The 15,867-nt window shown below is 44.1% G+C and overlaps 1 protein-coding gene across 1 annotated transcript in view; it reads right to left on the reverse strand.

Annotated features, from left to right (window-relative positions):
• The window catches only part of sntg1 (syntrophin, gamma 1), a 114,978-nt gene that overhangs the window by 54,432 nt on the left and 44,679 nt on the right, over positions 1 to 15,867 (reverse strand). The window contains exons 5-6 of the mRNA XM_061979352.2: positions 6,652 to 6,708; positions 6,470 to 6,527 (exon numbers count right to left, since the gene is read on the reverse strand). Of these exons, the coding sequence (XP_061835336.2) occupies positions 6,470 to 6,527; positions 6,652 to 6,708 (115 nt within the window). The remainder of the gene's footprint in view (positions 1 to 6,469; positions 6,528 to 6,651; positions 6,709 to 15,867) is intronic.

The following is a 15,867-nucleotide window of genomic DNA, read 5'->3' on the forward strand; positions in this document are numbered from 1 at the left end:
AGTTTTTGCATGTTTTTGTTGCTCTGGTCCAGGATTACTTCAAAACTGAAATAGTTAACAATATGACCAAAATATAAAATATAAAATAATCGCCATTTCCGGACTTCCCTGCTATTCCATTTACTCTTCCATTGACACCATAACCTGTGTTTCCTCATATTCTTTCAGCATTTCCTCAAGCATCTTGAGGAAAACATCAGTAGATGAGGATTTTTGAGCATCGGGCTGCTCTTCTTTTTCTGTTTTTCCGCGAGTTCTGACTAAGTATTTTTCCCCCTCAAGGGTCCTCCTGATTTTCGAGATTGCATTTGGCTTGAGTATTTACATTTTTTCCATCAAAAAACTGCCCCAAACCCTTCTACTTCCAAGTCAGAATCATAAAAATGATGGCTGCAAATTACACCCATCTCCATTAGTTTGTCCCATTTTGTGTGAGTCAGTTTGATTGGAGATGTCCTCACTTTTGTCATATTTCCATCATTTGGAAATGTATGCAGGCTGACCCCTTCTTTAGTTGTGTTGCTGCAACCTGCAACAATGCATCTGGCAGACATATTTGATCATTCCTTGTACTTCTGCGAGAAAATATTGTGATTCGGGGTGAAGATGCTACTAAAACACATATGGCCCGATTTACTAAAATCCATATAAGACGCGCTAAACAGCGTGTGCAATCTACAAAATAGCGTGTACTATTAGTGTGATCTACTAAGGCTGCATGTACAATTGAAAAGTGGTGCAGACCATCTTATTTAAATGAGGATTTTGCATGTGACACCCTCATTTACTGCACATTCATGTTATCATGCTTCTACCTGTGGTGTTTTGCTATGTTTTCAAACAAGCAGGAGACATTTACCACTTTTTATGGGCATTTTAGAAGCAGTCATGCAGTGCAATTACATTGACACCACTTTTAATAATATAATATAATAATATAATATTTCAGAATGTATTATACACTGTATATATAATATATAAATATGACATATATGTTATATTTTATATTGCTACTATGGTAAATTTTTAGTCTACTTTATACCTTTTGTTTGCACCCTTTTTTTGTGCCTTAGTGTGCATGATCCTTTCCATCCTTATTCTTTCCATCCTTTGTAACTGAGCTACTGTGTAACGACTGGGTCGCATAGTGATGCTGGTGTGGTTCTCCCAAGGATGCAGACGGCTTCGGACACAGCTTGCAGGTAGGAAAATGATTTATTTTAAATATAAATCATATGGTGAATAACAAAAAAGACATGCACGTAGCACAAAAGGCAAAACAAAAGGACTAGCGTGGGAGCTAGCAGGAAAAAATAGCATAGCATGAAATCTAAGTAGTCGTTATTAGTTGTATGGGAACAAACTAGGAAGCCAGACCGAGTGAGGCCAGGGCAAAGACTAAATAGCCCTCTGATTAGCGCCCGGGCAACAGGTGCGCGTCCCGGACACTAACCAGAGGCAGGTGTATACAATCTGCCGTCATGGCAACAGAAATAAACGAAACTCAAGGTGCTGAAAACACATGTGACTCAAACATAAACAAACTATGATCCGGGCAGCGGATCGTAACAGTACCCCCCCCTTAAAGGACAGAATCCAGATGTCCCTTGACACGAAATAAAACTAGAACCCAAAAAACAAGAAACAGTTCAAGAGTCCAGGGAGGGTGGAGGGAGGATTTGGTGGTGGGTCGCCAGGCCACGTGTCCCCGAATCCACCGGGGAAGAGTCAGGTGGCGGCGGCGAGTGGAACGCCGCTGCCGCAGGCGAGGCGGGCGACCACGGAAAGGCCACATTCGTGGCTGCCGAGAAGGTGGGCGTGAGTGGCGCCAGAATTTCAGCAGCCGCAGAGTTCTAAGTCTATGTCTCGGGTGTCGCTGCTGTTTGCGCCACAGGCGTCCATACAGAAACCTCAGAGAGCGCCGCTTGCGCAGCCAGACCACTCGAGGTCGCTGAGACGACGATGAGGGCGAGGAAGGTGGCGGCGTCCTGGAAAAGCCCACCGGAGACGAGGAGAGAGCAGACGTCGCCGTGGAAGCAGGAGGAGTCGTCGTCGCCGTGGAGGCAGGAGGAGACGTCGTCGCCGTGGAGGCAGGAGGAGACGTCGTCGCCGTGGAGGCAGGAGGAGACGTCATCGCCGTGGAGGCAGGAGGAGACGTCGTCGCCGTGGAGGCAGGAGGAGAGGTCGTCGCCGTGGAGGCAGGTGCAGGTTCTGGTACCAGCCGTGGAGCAGGTGCAGGTTCTGGTACCAGCCGTGGAGCCGGCGCTGGTGTGGGTACCAGCCGTGGAGCCGGCGCTGGTGTGGGTACCAGCCGTGGAGCCGGCGCTGGTGTGGGTACCAGCCGTGGAGCCGGCGCTGGTGTGGGTACCAGCCTTGGAGCCGGCGCTGGTGTGGGAACCAGCCTTGGAGCCGGCGCTGGTGTGGGAACCAGCCTTGGAGCCGGGACAGGGGTTGGTCTTGGAGTCGGTGCTGGTGTGAGAACCAGCCTTGGAGCCGGCGCTGGTGTGGGAACCAGCCTTGGAGCCGGCGCTGGTGTGGGAACCAGCCGAGGAACTTGGCATGGTGGAGTTTGGCGTGGTGGAGGTACAGGAGACGAAGCTTGGTGTGTCAGCCGAGGTACAGGAACAGGTGCTAGCCGAGGTGCAGCTGGAGGTGGCCTAGCTGGCGGTTGTGGCTTAGCAGGCCAAAGGACTGGTGGCGGTGGCCGTGCAGGAGGTTGCGGCTTAGCACGCCGAAAGACTGGTGGCGGGGGCCGTGCAGGAGGTTGCGGTTTAGCACGCCGAAAGACTGGTGGCGGTGGCCGTGCAGGAGGTTGCGGCTTAGCACGCCGAAAGACTGGTGGCGGTGGCCGTGCAGGGGGTTGCGGCTTAGCACGCCGAAAAACTGGTAGCGGTGGCCGTGCAGGGGGTTGCGGCTTAGCACGCCGAAAGACTGGTGGCAGTGGCCGTGCAGGAGGTTGCGGCTTAGCACGCCGAAGTTGTGCCACCGCACTAGCACAGTTCCCAGTACTAGCCCCCCCCTCAAGACGCGGATACCAGACGCGCTCTTTGCGGTTTGGAACCGTCTTCAAGGGTGGGTGGGGGGAGGTATGGAGGGGGGTATACTCCTCTTCAAATTGTCCAAATTGACTATTATCATCCCCCACTTGAGATTGGGTGGGGGCACAGGGGGAAAAAATATGTGCAGTGGGCGGAGCAATAGTCACTGGGGGCGGAACCAAAGTCACTGGAGGTGGAGTCTGAAAATCAGAATGTGACTGACTAGACTTACACTTAATAAAAATGTCCTGATAATGTTTTATCTTGGAATAAAAGTCATTTGGAGGTGGCTGACTGAATGAAGCAGAAGTTGGGAAAAAAAATTCTTGCTCAATGACGTCATCGGGAGTGGGCGGAGTTACCTCTTCGGGGGGCGCCAATGAAATGACGTCATTGTTGGAAATGTCCATGTGACTGACAGCCCAATCGGAAAACTGTTTGGCGAAGTGGTCTATTGGGTTGCCAAACATCTGAGGAGGGGGAGCTTGAGCTGCATGTAGCTTGCTTCGGTCCGGGGGAGGAGTTTGCAGGAGCGGCGCGTCTTGACAGCGAGGGAAAGACCTTCTGGCCGGCTTCCGTCTTCGCTGACGCGTCCCGTACTGCGGGGGTGTGGCGATGTCCTCGGGCCAAACGGAGTGGATTGGGACCAGCTTTCCGTTGGGACCCCATATCAGGTCCTGGCGCTCCGAGGGGGAATAGCGAAGAGTTTCCGCTTCCATTGCTCGCAACACCTCCCACGTACCTTCGTCAAACTCCTCAATGGCGGCCGCGGGAGAATTGTTATTTGCTGGCTTCCTACTGTAACGACTGGGTCGCATAGTGATGCGGGTGTGGTTCTCCCAAGGATGCAGACGGCTTCGGACACAGCTTGCAGGTAGGAAAATGATTTATTTTAAATATAAATCATATGGTGAATAACAAAAAAGACATGCACGTAGCACAAAAGGCAAAACAAAAGGACTAGCGTGGGAGCTAGCAGGAAAAAATAGCATAGCATGAAATCTAAGTAGTCGTTATTAGTTGTATGGGAACAAACTAGGAAGCCAGACCGAGTGAGGCCAGGGCAAAGACTAAATAGCCCTCTGATTAGCGCCCGGGCAACAGGTGCGCGTCCCGGACACTAACCAGAGGCAGGTGTATACAATCTGCCGTCATGGCAACAGAAATAAACGAAACTCAAGGTGCTGAAAACACATGTGACTCAAACATAAACAAACTATGATCCGGGCAGCGGATCGTAACATACTGTGTGGAACAATTTCCCTTGTGGCTCATTAAAGTTTGTCTAAGTCGAAGTCTAAGTCTAATATATGTTATAAATCATTAAGGAAAAAAACTAACGTCATCCAAAAATATGCAATGACACCAAAATGATTGAGTTTGTTTTAATCAGCCCCTTAAGTCATCCAGCAACTATGAGATTATAAAAGGAGGTTGCTGAATAAACAATGTGTCGAATATTTCTTTATTTCTGACCTTCCAAATATGTTGAGATGTACATGTATAACGGAGGAGTCCTCTCTCACAGCCGCATGGGGAAATTTGTCAGTTTGCGCGTCCTTTTCAAATGTGCTAAATAAAACGTTAAATAGTGCTCGTAAAATATGTGGCGATAAATCACATTGCGCGTGCTGTATAATATATTTGCATTTTCTCATCCCAGTATTGTGGGTGTTTTGATAGTCAGTATAAAATGTGCATATTATTGAAGACAGAGACGCTTTATTTTGCTCACTTTAAAGACGCAACTGACTTTGCACACGTTTAGTAGATCAGCATTGCGCGTGCTCTCAGGTTTGCACGTGTTTTGGTACACGCAAACCTTTACTAAATCAGGCCCAAACTACGCAATATGAAACTGCCTCCAGTATTCTGTAAGTGACATCAGCAGGCTGATGTAGGCCCATCTACATTTTGGAGCTGAAAGTGGTCATTCCAAAATGGGCTGAAACTCGTTAGAAAACAAGCCTAAAATCCCTTCTGTGTCTAATTTGGTGGTACATTTACCCGTAGATGTCATTTTTAGGTGCAGAACAATGAAATAAGTGTCAATGTTGTCAGCATTTAAGGGTGTTAATGTGTTATTTTGTACAGATTAGGGTTGTACGGTATACCAGTATTAGTATAGTACCACGATACTAATGAATCATATTCGGTACTATACCGCCTCTAAAAAGTACCTGTCAACCCCGTCGTCGTCATGTCGTGTCATTGCTGGTTTACGAGCAGAGGAGCATGTTCGGCAGCGCACAATCACAGAGTACTTACAAACAGACACGGTGTGTATACAGAAAAGGGAGAACAGACGTATTTTGGCTTAGTAACTAAAGATAAAGGTGAAGATAAAACACTGAAACACCCTCAGCTTTAAGACCATGGCTAGCTAGCTAGCAGCTAAAGTCCATCTGGAGTCTGCAGTGTTGTAGCTACTTCTAAATCACTAATCCTCGCTTCCATGGCGACAAATAAAATATGTTTCTTACAAATATCATCCCTGCATGACGAGGAATAGCTAAACATGTAACTCACTCTTCTTTTGTTTACATTTTTTTATATTATGTCTATAAACTCAGGAAATATGTCCCTGGACACATGAGGACTTTTTATATGACCAATGTATGATCCTGTAACGACTTGGTATCGAATTGATACCCAAATTTGTAGTATCATCCAAAACTAATGTAAAGCATCCAAACAACAGAAGAATAAGTGATTATTACATTTTAACAGAAGTGTAGATAGAACATGTTAAAAGAGAAAGTAAGCAGATATTAATAGTAAATGAACAAATGGATTAATAATTCATTTTCCAACACTTTTCCTTAATAATTTTGACAAAATAATAGAATGGAAGATGACACAATATGTTACTGCATATGTCAGCAGACTAAATTAGGAGCCTTTGTTTGCTTACTTACTAATAAAAGAGAAGTTGTCTTGTATGTTCACTATTTTATTTAAGGACAAACTTGCAATAAGAAACATATGTTTAATGTACCGTAATATTGTTTGTTAAAATAAAGCCAATAATGCAATTTTTTGTGGTCCCCTTTTATTTAGAAAAGTATCGAAAAGTATCAAAATACATTTTTGTACCTGTACCAAAACACTAGTACAGACAGGGTTTCTTGTTAAAGTGGAGTCGTTTTTAGTCATGCATAGTTAAATGATTGCTGTTTTTGGTAGTACTCTGACATCCTTAGTAATAATCGTGCACTCATTTAATTCCACTGTGGCCTCTAGGTTTAATTGTAACACACAAGGTGTTTACAGTATGTATGAGATGCTGCTGAAGTTATTTAGGATTCGTTTTTGATTCAATTCGCCATGTGGGCCGGATGCACGTTGATTTTCAAATGGTCTGATGAAATATCTCATGCTGGGAGTTTGACACTGGTGCTGTAAGGCATTCAGCTAAAGATACAACATACCTTTTTGTTCTTTGGATATTTTGGATACCACCACGGGGATTTTATGCTCCGCACCACCCTGCGATACAAATGAGAAATGGAATGAGCGCCACAAAACACCCTGAAGCACAACAGCGTGATCAATAAGACTTGTTGCGACTTCATCGAAAACAAGAAGTCTCATCAGCGAGGGCCTAAATTACCTTGATGCTGAGGCCAAACCCTCCGATCGTCTGTCTCCGGATCGTTACAGTCCTCTCCTGGAAGAGAGGCAGTCAGAAGGAAGAAATGACTTTAGGATAATGGAGGTACGTGTCGATAAAAAGCTCAATTTGAAATTGCACTTAAATGGCAATTTTGAGTTGAGTTGAGTTTGTGTTTATGTGGAACATGCACACATACAACATGGTACATCACAATTTCCAGTTTCTCTATTCAGCATGATCGAAAAGGAGTAGGAAGAAGCAGAGCTTATTTAATCCTACCCCTTTTCTTTTACATAGCAGTTGCTCAAACTTTTGTTCACTTCCTGTTCCCAATTTATCTACAATATACTCCATAAGTAACAACAATAAAAATAAATAAATAATAATTAGTGAAGTAAGTTATATTTCATATGGTGAGATGAATAAGATTATCTAGAAAATTAATGGATGGATGAAATAAATTCAGAATGTTTATCATGTTCTTCTTCTTTGTACTTTGTAAACACTTTTTGTTGAAGTGGATTAAATTAGTACATTGTTTTATTTCTTTGCTTAATCTATTCCATAATTTAATTCCACATACTGATATACTGAAGGTCTTAAGTGTTGTACGTGCGTACAAATGTTTTAAATTACATTTTTGTCCAAGATGATATGTTTCCTCTTTTGTTGAGAATAATTTTTGTATATTATTGGGTAGCAGATTGTAATGTGCTGTGTGTGTAATTTTAGCTGCAAATTCACTATGTCGTGGAATTTCAGTATTTTCGATTCAATGTATAAAGGGTTTGTATGTTCTCTATATCCAACATTATGTATGATTCTAACTCATTTTTGCAACACCGTTAATGAATGAAGTGTACTTTTGATATGTCTGAGTTTTCTGGAGCGTCTCTTTCCCTTCCTGTTGTATTGTTTTAATTCACCAGCAGTTCCATCAAGCACCTGGGTTTCAAATGTGCCAACGTTTAGTCCGAGCCAACTGCGACACTGTTGGAGCTCGGCGGGATCTCATTTCCCCAAGCTGTCGTTGTGCGACTAACTCCAGATCACTGAAGTGTTCAAATGACATGGCACATTTATTAAATCTGTGGCAGTAATAATGGCGACAAAAATCTCCAAAACTTTGCAACTGCAGTACATTTTTTTCCAATTTGATGTTGTTGTATAACAAATAGCAAGGCACTGATGTGTGAAGTGATGCCGAAGGCCCGCACACCGTGAATTTATTACACTCTCCTCGCCAGTGTATCTCCTTCTCAGTGGTAAACTTTATAGACGCTCCCTAAACTATTGTCTCCAGACCGGCTGCCTCTTAACTTTACAAGCCGGCTAGATCGGCTCGATAACTCCATCCCGCTTTAGAATGATGCAGTGGAACCTCTTAAGTCCAAAAACCTTCTGAGGTTGAAGACTTGGTGTATTCTACAGAGATTTTGTGGTAAAAATGACGTCGCTCGAAGCCGGAATTTGAAAATCAGAAAAACTTGCAGGAGCGTCAAAATACAAACTCTGACAGTTTTGTTTATACTTGAACAATTATTCTAACATGAGCAGCCTCAATTAGGAGTGTGAGATAAATATACTGTACAAAGGAAGCTGCGTGAAGTAAGCAGACCTACGGACATTAAAATTGGCTATTTTATTGTTTTGCTCGCTTCTTTTTACACTTGTGCGACAACTGGTAAGGTTAAAATTAGAGATGTCCGATAATGGCTTTTTTGCCGATATACGATTATCCGATATTGTCCAACTCTTAATTACCGATTCCCATATCAACCGATACCAATATATACAGTCGTGGAATTAACACATTATTATGCCTAATTTTGTTGTGATGCCCTGCTGGATGAATTAAACAATGTAACAAGGTTTTCCAAAATAAATCAACTCAAGTTATGGAAAAAAAATGCCAACATGGCACTGCCATATTTACGTTTGTATTATTGAAGTCACAAAGTGCATTTTTTTTTAACATGCCTCAAAACAGCAGCATGGAATTTGGGACATGCCCTCCCTGAGAGAGCATGAGGAGGTTGAGGTGGGTGGGTTTGGGATGGTGTATATTGTAGCGTCCCGGAAGAGTTAGTGCTGCAAGGGGTTCTGGGTATTTGTTCTGTTGTGTTTATGTTGTGTTACGGTGCGGATGTTCTCCCGAAATGTGTTTGTCATTCTTGTTTGGTGTGGGTTCACAGTGTGGTGCATATTTGTAACAGTGTTAAAGTTGTTTAGACGGCCACCCTCAGTGTGACCTGTATGACTGTTGACCAAGTATGCCTTGCATTCACTTGTGTGTGTGAAAAGCCGTAGATATTATGTGACTGGGCCGGCACGCAAAGGCAGTGCCTTTAAGGTTTATTGGCGCTCTGTACTTCTCCCTACATCCGTGTACACAGCGGCATTTTAAAAAGTCATAAATTTTACTTTTTGAAACCGATACCGATAATTTTGAAACCGATACCGATAATTTCCGATATTACATTTTAAAGCATTTATCGGCCGATAATATCAGCAGTCCGATATTATCGGACATTCCTAGTTAAAATAATTCAAGATGCAGAACACGTCAAGCCTTTTCAACATAACAGTGGTGAACTTATTTTTGCATTTGTGTTATAACTCACAGTGGTACAAAATGAGATAAGTAACACACTTTTGTCATTCACCATAAAGTTGTTTAAACTATGAGCTGATTATGATAACTGCTGTCTATTTGTTGTATCTTGTTTTCCTTTTACATTCATGGGTCTCATTTGCGAGTATTGCAGTATATAGTAGACTTTGCATGCAGTTGTGTATAGGCTGTTTTGCCCAGCTGGGAAGTAGTCTTTGCCGTTGAGTTGAATGTGCCAGTCTTGCCTTTTAAAGTTAAAAAAGTTAAAGTGCCAGTGATAGTCACACACACACTAGGTGTGGTGAAATTACCCTCTGCATTTGACCCATCCCCTTTTTTCCACACCCTGGCAGGTGAGGGGAGCAGTGAGCAGCAGCGGTAGCCGCACCCGGGAATCATTTTGGTGATTTAACCCCCAATTCCAACCCTTGATGCTGAGTCCCAAGCAGGGAATGGGTCCCATTTTTATAGTCCTTGGTATCGCTCGGCCGGGGTTTGAACTCATAACCTACCGATCTCAGGGCGGATACTCTAACCACATCTTTTTTTTAATCTTTTTGTTGAGACCTAAAAAGTATTTATCACTGTAGGCGGTGAATCCATACAGGAAGTCAACCCCTTTACTTGCCTAGAGAACAGCTTGGATAAGCAAGGTGACACACATGACGACATTAAGGCCAGAGTAGACGCAGCTAGAGCTAGAGCAGCATTCATCATTCTTCAGAAAATGTGGTCGTCCAAGGATATAGCCTTGACAACTAAAATAAGTCTTTTCAATTCCAATATAAAAGCTGTCTTTCTTTGCGGTTCAGAGACGTGCAGTCTGCTGTCTGAAACGCATATATTTGGGATCAGGTGGCCAAACAGAATTAGGGCAGAATAACTATGGCAGAGAGGAAGTCAGGAACCAGTGAAGAAGCAGATCCCGAGACAAAAGTGGGGATGGCTTGGCCACACTTTGAGGAAATCAGCAACCAGCCCAACACGACAGACCCTGGCTTGGAATCACCAGGGGAAGTGGAAGAGAGGACGACTAAAGAACACATAGATGTGGGAAACTGAGGCAGAGCTCAAGAGGCAGTGAACCAGCTGGAGGGAGGCAGAAAAGATAGCCCAAAATCGTGTTGGATGGAGACGATTCGAAGATGGCCAATGCTTCACTAGGAGCGATGGGCCTAAGTAAGTAAAGTAGGTAAAAAGTATTTATATTGCAAGTTTTGCATTTACTACACACTAGCTAGTTGATCGTAAGACGTATCTTAGTTGTAGTTTTCATTACCAAATTTGGAGGTGTTGAAATTGCCTTGTAAAATCTCTAATGCTAACCAGTGGGGATGTATACCGTTAGAATTTTATCGATACCGTTATTCCTTATCAATACCGGTATTCATCGGTACTGTATGTAATTTGTGGGAAAAAATAAAATTTTTATTATCCTTTTTATTAGCACTGTCCATCCATCCATCCATCCATCTTCTTCCGCTTATCCGAGGTCGGGTCGCGGGGGCAGCAGCTTAAGCAGGGAAGCCCAGACTTCCCTCTCCCCAGCCACTTCGTCCAGCTCCTCCCGGGGGATCCCGAGGCGTTCCCAGGCCAGCCGGGAGAGATACTCTTCCCAGCGTGTCCTGGGTCTTCCGCGTGGCCTCCTACCGGTCGGACGTGCTCGAAACACCTTCCTAGGGAGGCGTTCGGGTGGCATCCTGACCAGATGCCCGAACCACCTTATCTGGCTCCTCTCGATGTGGAGGAGCAGCGGCTTTACTTTGAGCTCCCCCCGAATGACAGAGCTTCTCACCCTATCTCTAAGGGAGAGCCCCGCCACTCGGCGGAGGAAACTCATTTCGGCCGCTTGTACCCGTGATCTTGTCCTTTCGGTCATGACCCAAAGCTCATGACCATAGGTGAGGATGGGAACGTAGATCGACCGGTAAATCGAGAGCTTTGCCTTCTTGCTCAGCTCCTTCTTCACCACAACGGATCGATACAGCGTCCGCATTACTGAAGATGCCGCACCGATCCGCCTGTCGATCTCACGATCCACTCTTCCCCCACTCGTGAACAAGACTCCGAGGTACTTAAACTCCTTCACTTGGGGCAAGATCCCCTCCCCATCCCGGAGATGGCACTCCACCCTTTTCCGGGAGAGAACCATGGACTCGGACTTGGAGGTGCTGATTCTCATCCCAGTCGCTTCACACTCGGCTGTGAACCGATCCAGCGAGAGCTGAAGATCTTGGCCAGAGGAAGCCATCAGGACCACATCATCTGCAAATAGCAGAGACCTAATCCTGCAGCCACCAAACCAGATCCCCTCAACGCCCTGACTGCGCCTAGAAATTCTGTCCATAAAGGTTATGAACAGAATCGGTGACAAAGGGCAGCCTTGGCGGAGTCCAACCCTCACTGGAAACCTGTCCGACTTACTGCCGGCAATGCGGACCAAGCTCTGGCACTGATTATACAGGGAGCGAACTGCCACAATAAGACAGTCCGTTACCCCATACTCTCTGAGCACTCCCCACAGGACTTCCCGCGGTACACGGTCGAATGCCTTCTCCAAGTCCACAAAGCACATGTAGACTGGTTGGGCAAACTCCCATGCACCCTCAAGGACCCTGCCGAGAGTATAGAGCTGGTCCACAGTTCCACGACCAGGACGAAAACCACACTGTTCCTCCTGAATCCGAGGTTCGACTATCCGGCATAGCCTCCTCTTCAGTACACCTGAATAGACCTTACCGGGAAGGCTGAGGAGTGTGATCCCACGATAGTTGGAACACACCCTCCGGTTCCCCTTCTTAAAGAGAGGAACCACCACCCCGGTCTGCCAATCCAGAGGTACCGCCCCCGATGTCCACGCGATGTTGCAGAGTCTTGTCAACCAAGACAGCCCCACAACATCCAGAGCCTTAAGGAACTCCGGGCGGATCTCATCCACCCGGATGAGATCTGTGAGGAGATTTGAGGAGATTTGCCACCGAGGAGCTTTTTAACTACCTCGGCAACCTCAGCCCCAGAAATAGGAGAGCCCACCACAGATTCCCCAGGCCCTGCTTCCTCATAGGAAGACGTGCTGGTAGGATTGAGGAGGTCTTCGAAGTATTCCCTCCACCGATCCACAACATCCGCAGTCGAGGTCAGCAGAGCACCATCCATATTAGCACTGTGTTTCTATTAATTGCAATTACAGTCAGTACATACATTCATCCAGGGCCAACACAGACAACATTTACACTCACATTCACACACTAGGGCCAATTTAGTGTTGCCAATCAACCTATCCCCAGGTGCATGTCCCTATAATAACATTTAAAATCATAGTGATGAAATAACAAAAAAGGTCAAATTTATGTATTCATGTTCATACACAGACTTTAAAGGCCTACTGAAACCCACTACTACCGACCACGCAGTCTGATAGTTTATATATCAATGATTAAATCTTAACATTGCAACACATGCCAATACGACCGGGTTAGCTTAATAAAGTGCAATTTTAAATCGAAATATCCTGCTGAAAACGTCTCGGTATGATGACGTCAGCGCGTGACGTCACGGATTGTGGAGGACATTTTGGGACAGCATGGTGGCCAGCTATTAAGTCGTCTGTTTTCATCGCAAAATTCCACAGTATTCTGGACATCTGTGTTGGTGAATCTTTTGCAATTTGTTCAATGAACAATGGAGACAGCAAAGAAGAAAGCTGTAGGTGGGAAGCGGTGTATTGCTGCCGACTGCAGCAACACAAACACAGCCGGTGTTACATTGTTTACATTCCCGGAAGATGACAGTCAAGCTTTACCATTGGCCTGTGGAGAACTGGGACAACAGAGACTCTTACCAGGAGGACTTTGAGTTGGATACGCAGACGCGGTACCGTGAGTACGCATGCAGCTGCGGCTTCCAAACATTTGATCGCTTGCCCGTACGTGCGTGCCGCTATGTGCATGTCACGTACGTAACTTCGGGGACTTTGGGGAAATATATGTGCTGTATGAACTTTGGGGAGGTGAACGGTACTTTGGGCTGTGGGATTGAGTGTGTTGTGCAGGTGTTTGAGTTGTATTGGCGGGTTATATGGACGGGAGGGGGGAGGTGTTTGTTATGCGGGATTAATTTGTGGCATATTAAATATAAGCCTGGTTGTGTTGTGGCTAATAGAGTATATATATGTCTTGTGTTTATTTACTGTTTTATTCATTCCCAGCTGAATATCAGGTCCCACCCGCCTCTCACAGCATCTTCCCTATCTGAATCGCTCCCACTGCCCTCTAGTCCTTCACTCTCACTTTCCTCATCCACAAATCTTTCATCCTCGCTCAAATTTATGGGGAAATCGTCGCTTTCTCGGTCCGAATCGCTCTCGCTGCTGGTGGTCATTGTTGTAAACAATGTGCGGATGTGAGGAGCTCCACAACCTGTGACGTCACGCTACTCGTCTGCTACTTCCGGTACAGGCAAGGCTTTTTTTATCAGCGACCAAAAGCTGCGAACTTTATCGTCGATGTTCTCTACTAAATCCTTTCAGCAAAAATTTGGCAATATCGCGAAATGATCAATTATGACACATAGAATGGACCTGCTATCCCCATTTAAATAAGAAAATCGCATTTCAGTAGGCCTTTAAACATGATATATTTGATCAAATATAAACCAATACAATCAACTAGCATGCTAGGTGGGGTTGCATTTTTAACAATCTTATCTTTAATCTTATTTGTGTTTACATTGCACGTGGACCTATTTGAGTGACAGACCGGAAGCCAGTGTTGTCAGTCGCCGACTTATATGTGTTGTACACATGTGTATTATATAAATGAAATGACCCAGAGAATAATTTAAAGTTTCACTTTGTTGAATGGATTAATATTGACCTGTGGATTACTAGGTTGCTTAGAGGACGGTCAAATGGATATGGCGGTCTTGAGTTAAGTGGCGTTCACTTCAAACTGACACTCACTGTTATTAGCGTGCGTGACGTCGGGGACTAGGAGGAAATATTGTTGTTACAAACTTTTCTGTGGTGTTGCTTCCTTATTTGTGATTATTCCAAGCTAATAATCATCTGCTTGTGCGTCGTAGCGGCACTTGAACTGAATTTGACAGCGTGTCAAAATTACAACCGTCAGCTGGATAAAAATAAATAAATACTGATAGCACTATAATTTGTCTAATTAACGGTCTTCCTGGACCCAATTAGGAACTTGTAGAAAAAATTACCGGTACCCGGTAGGGTTGTACGGTATACTGGTAATAGTATAGTACCGCGATACTAATGAATCATATTCGGTAATATACCGCCTCTAAAAAGTACCGGTTCCCCCCCACACAATGGACGCATTTTGGCTTAAAAACTAACGATAAAGGTGAAGTTATAACACTGAAACGCCCTCAGAAAGAGGTGCTTTAAGACATGGCTAGCTAGCCAGCGGCTAAAGTCCATCCGCAGTCTGCAGTGTTGTACCTACTTCTAAATCACTAATCCTCGTCTCCATGGCGACGGATAAAGTAAGTATTTTACAAGTATCATTCCTGCAGGACGAGGAATAGCTAAACATGTTTCACTAAACACCGTAGCTCACCGGCGCCACTATGTAACTAAACGTCATGGGTGGCTCTCCACCTGACATCCACTGTAATGATACCAAGTACAGGAGCGTATCTAGTCGATACTACTATGATTGCATCAATATTTTTCAGCATCAGAAAATCTTCTTTCGTTTTTTTAACATTTATATTAGGTTTATAAACTCAGGAAATATGTCCCTGGACACATGAGGACTTTGAATATGACCAATGTATGATCCTGTAACTACTTGGATTGATACTCAAATGTGTGGTATCATCCAAAACTAATGTAAAGCATCCAAACAACAGAAGAATAAGTGATTATTACATTTTAACAGAAGTGTAGATAGAACATGTTAAAAGAGAAAGTAAGCAAATATTAACAGTAAATGAACAAGTAGATTAATAATTCATTTTCTACCAATTGTCCTTAATAATTTTGACAAAATAATAGAATGGAAAATGACACAATATGTTACTGCATACTACAATATGTTCAGCAGCTAAATTAGGAGCTTTTGTTTGCTTACTTACTACTAAAAGACAAGTTGTCTTGTATCTTCACTATTTTATTTAAAGACAAACTTGCAATAAGAAACATATGTTTAATGTACTGTAAGATTTTTTTGGTAAAATAAAGCTAAGAATGCAATTTTTTGTGGTCCCCTTTATTTAGAAAAGTATCGAAAAGTACCGAAAAGTATCGAAATACATTTTGGTACCGATACCAAAATATTGGTATCGGGACAACACTAGTACACGGTATACATCCCTACTAACCAGTAGCATCTATATGGTATATAATGGTGTAAATTAGCATTGAACTAGTGCATTTTGAAACGTGGGAGCTATACTGTGTGTAAAGGCATACTTGCTTTGTTGGCCGCTCTGAGTGCCTCTTTCTCAAGTGTTTGAACAAGTGTTGAGTCTGCAACTAAACCGATACATGACGTCACATGCAACAAAGGTATCAAAGTACGGTTCCGCTTGATTTTACGTGAATCGATACCCAGTAGTACCAGCGGAATTTG

The sequence above is a fragment of the Nerophis lumbriciformis genome, linkage group LG19 (genome assembly GCF_033978685.3).
Source record: "Nerophis lumbriciformis linkage group LG19, RoL_Nlum_v2.1, whole genome shotgun sequence".
NCBI classification, from domain to species: Eukaryota; Metazoa; Chordata; class Actinopteri; order Syngnathiformes; family Syngnathidae; genus Nerophis; species Nerophis lumbriciformis.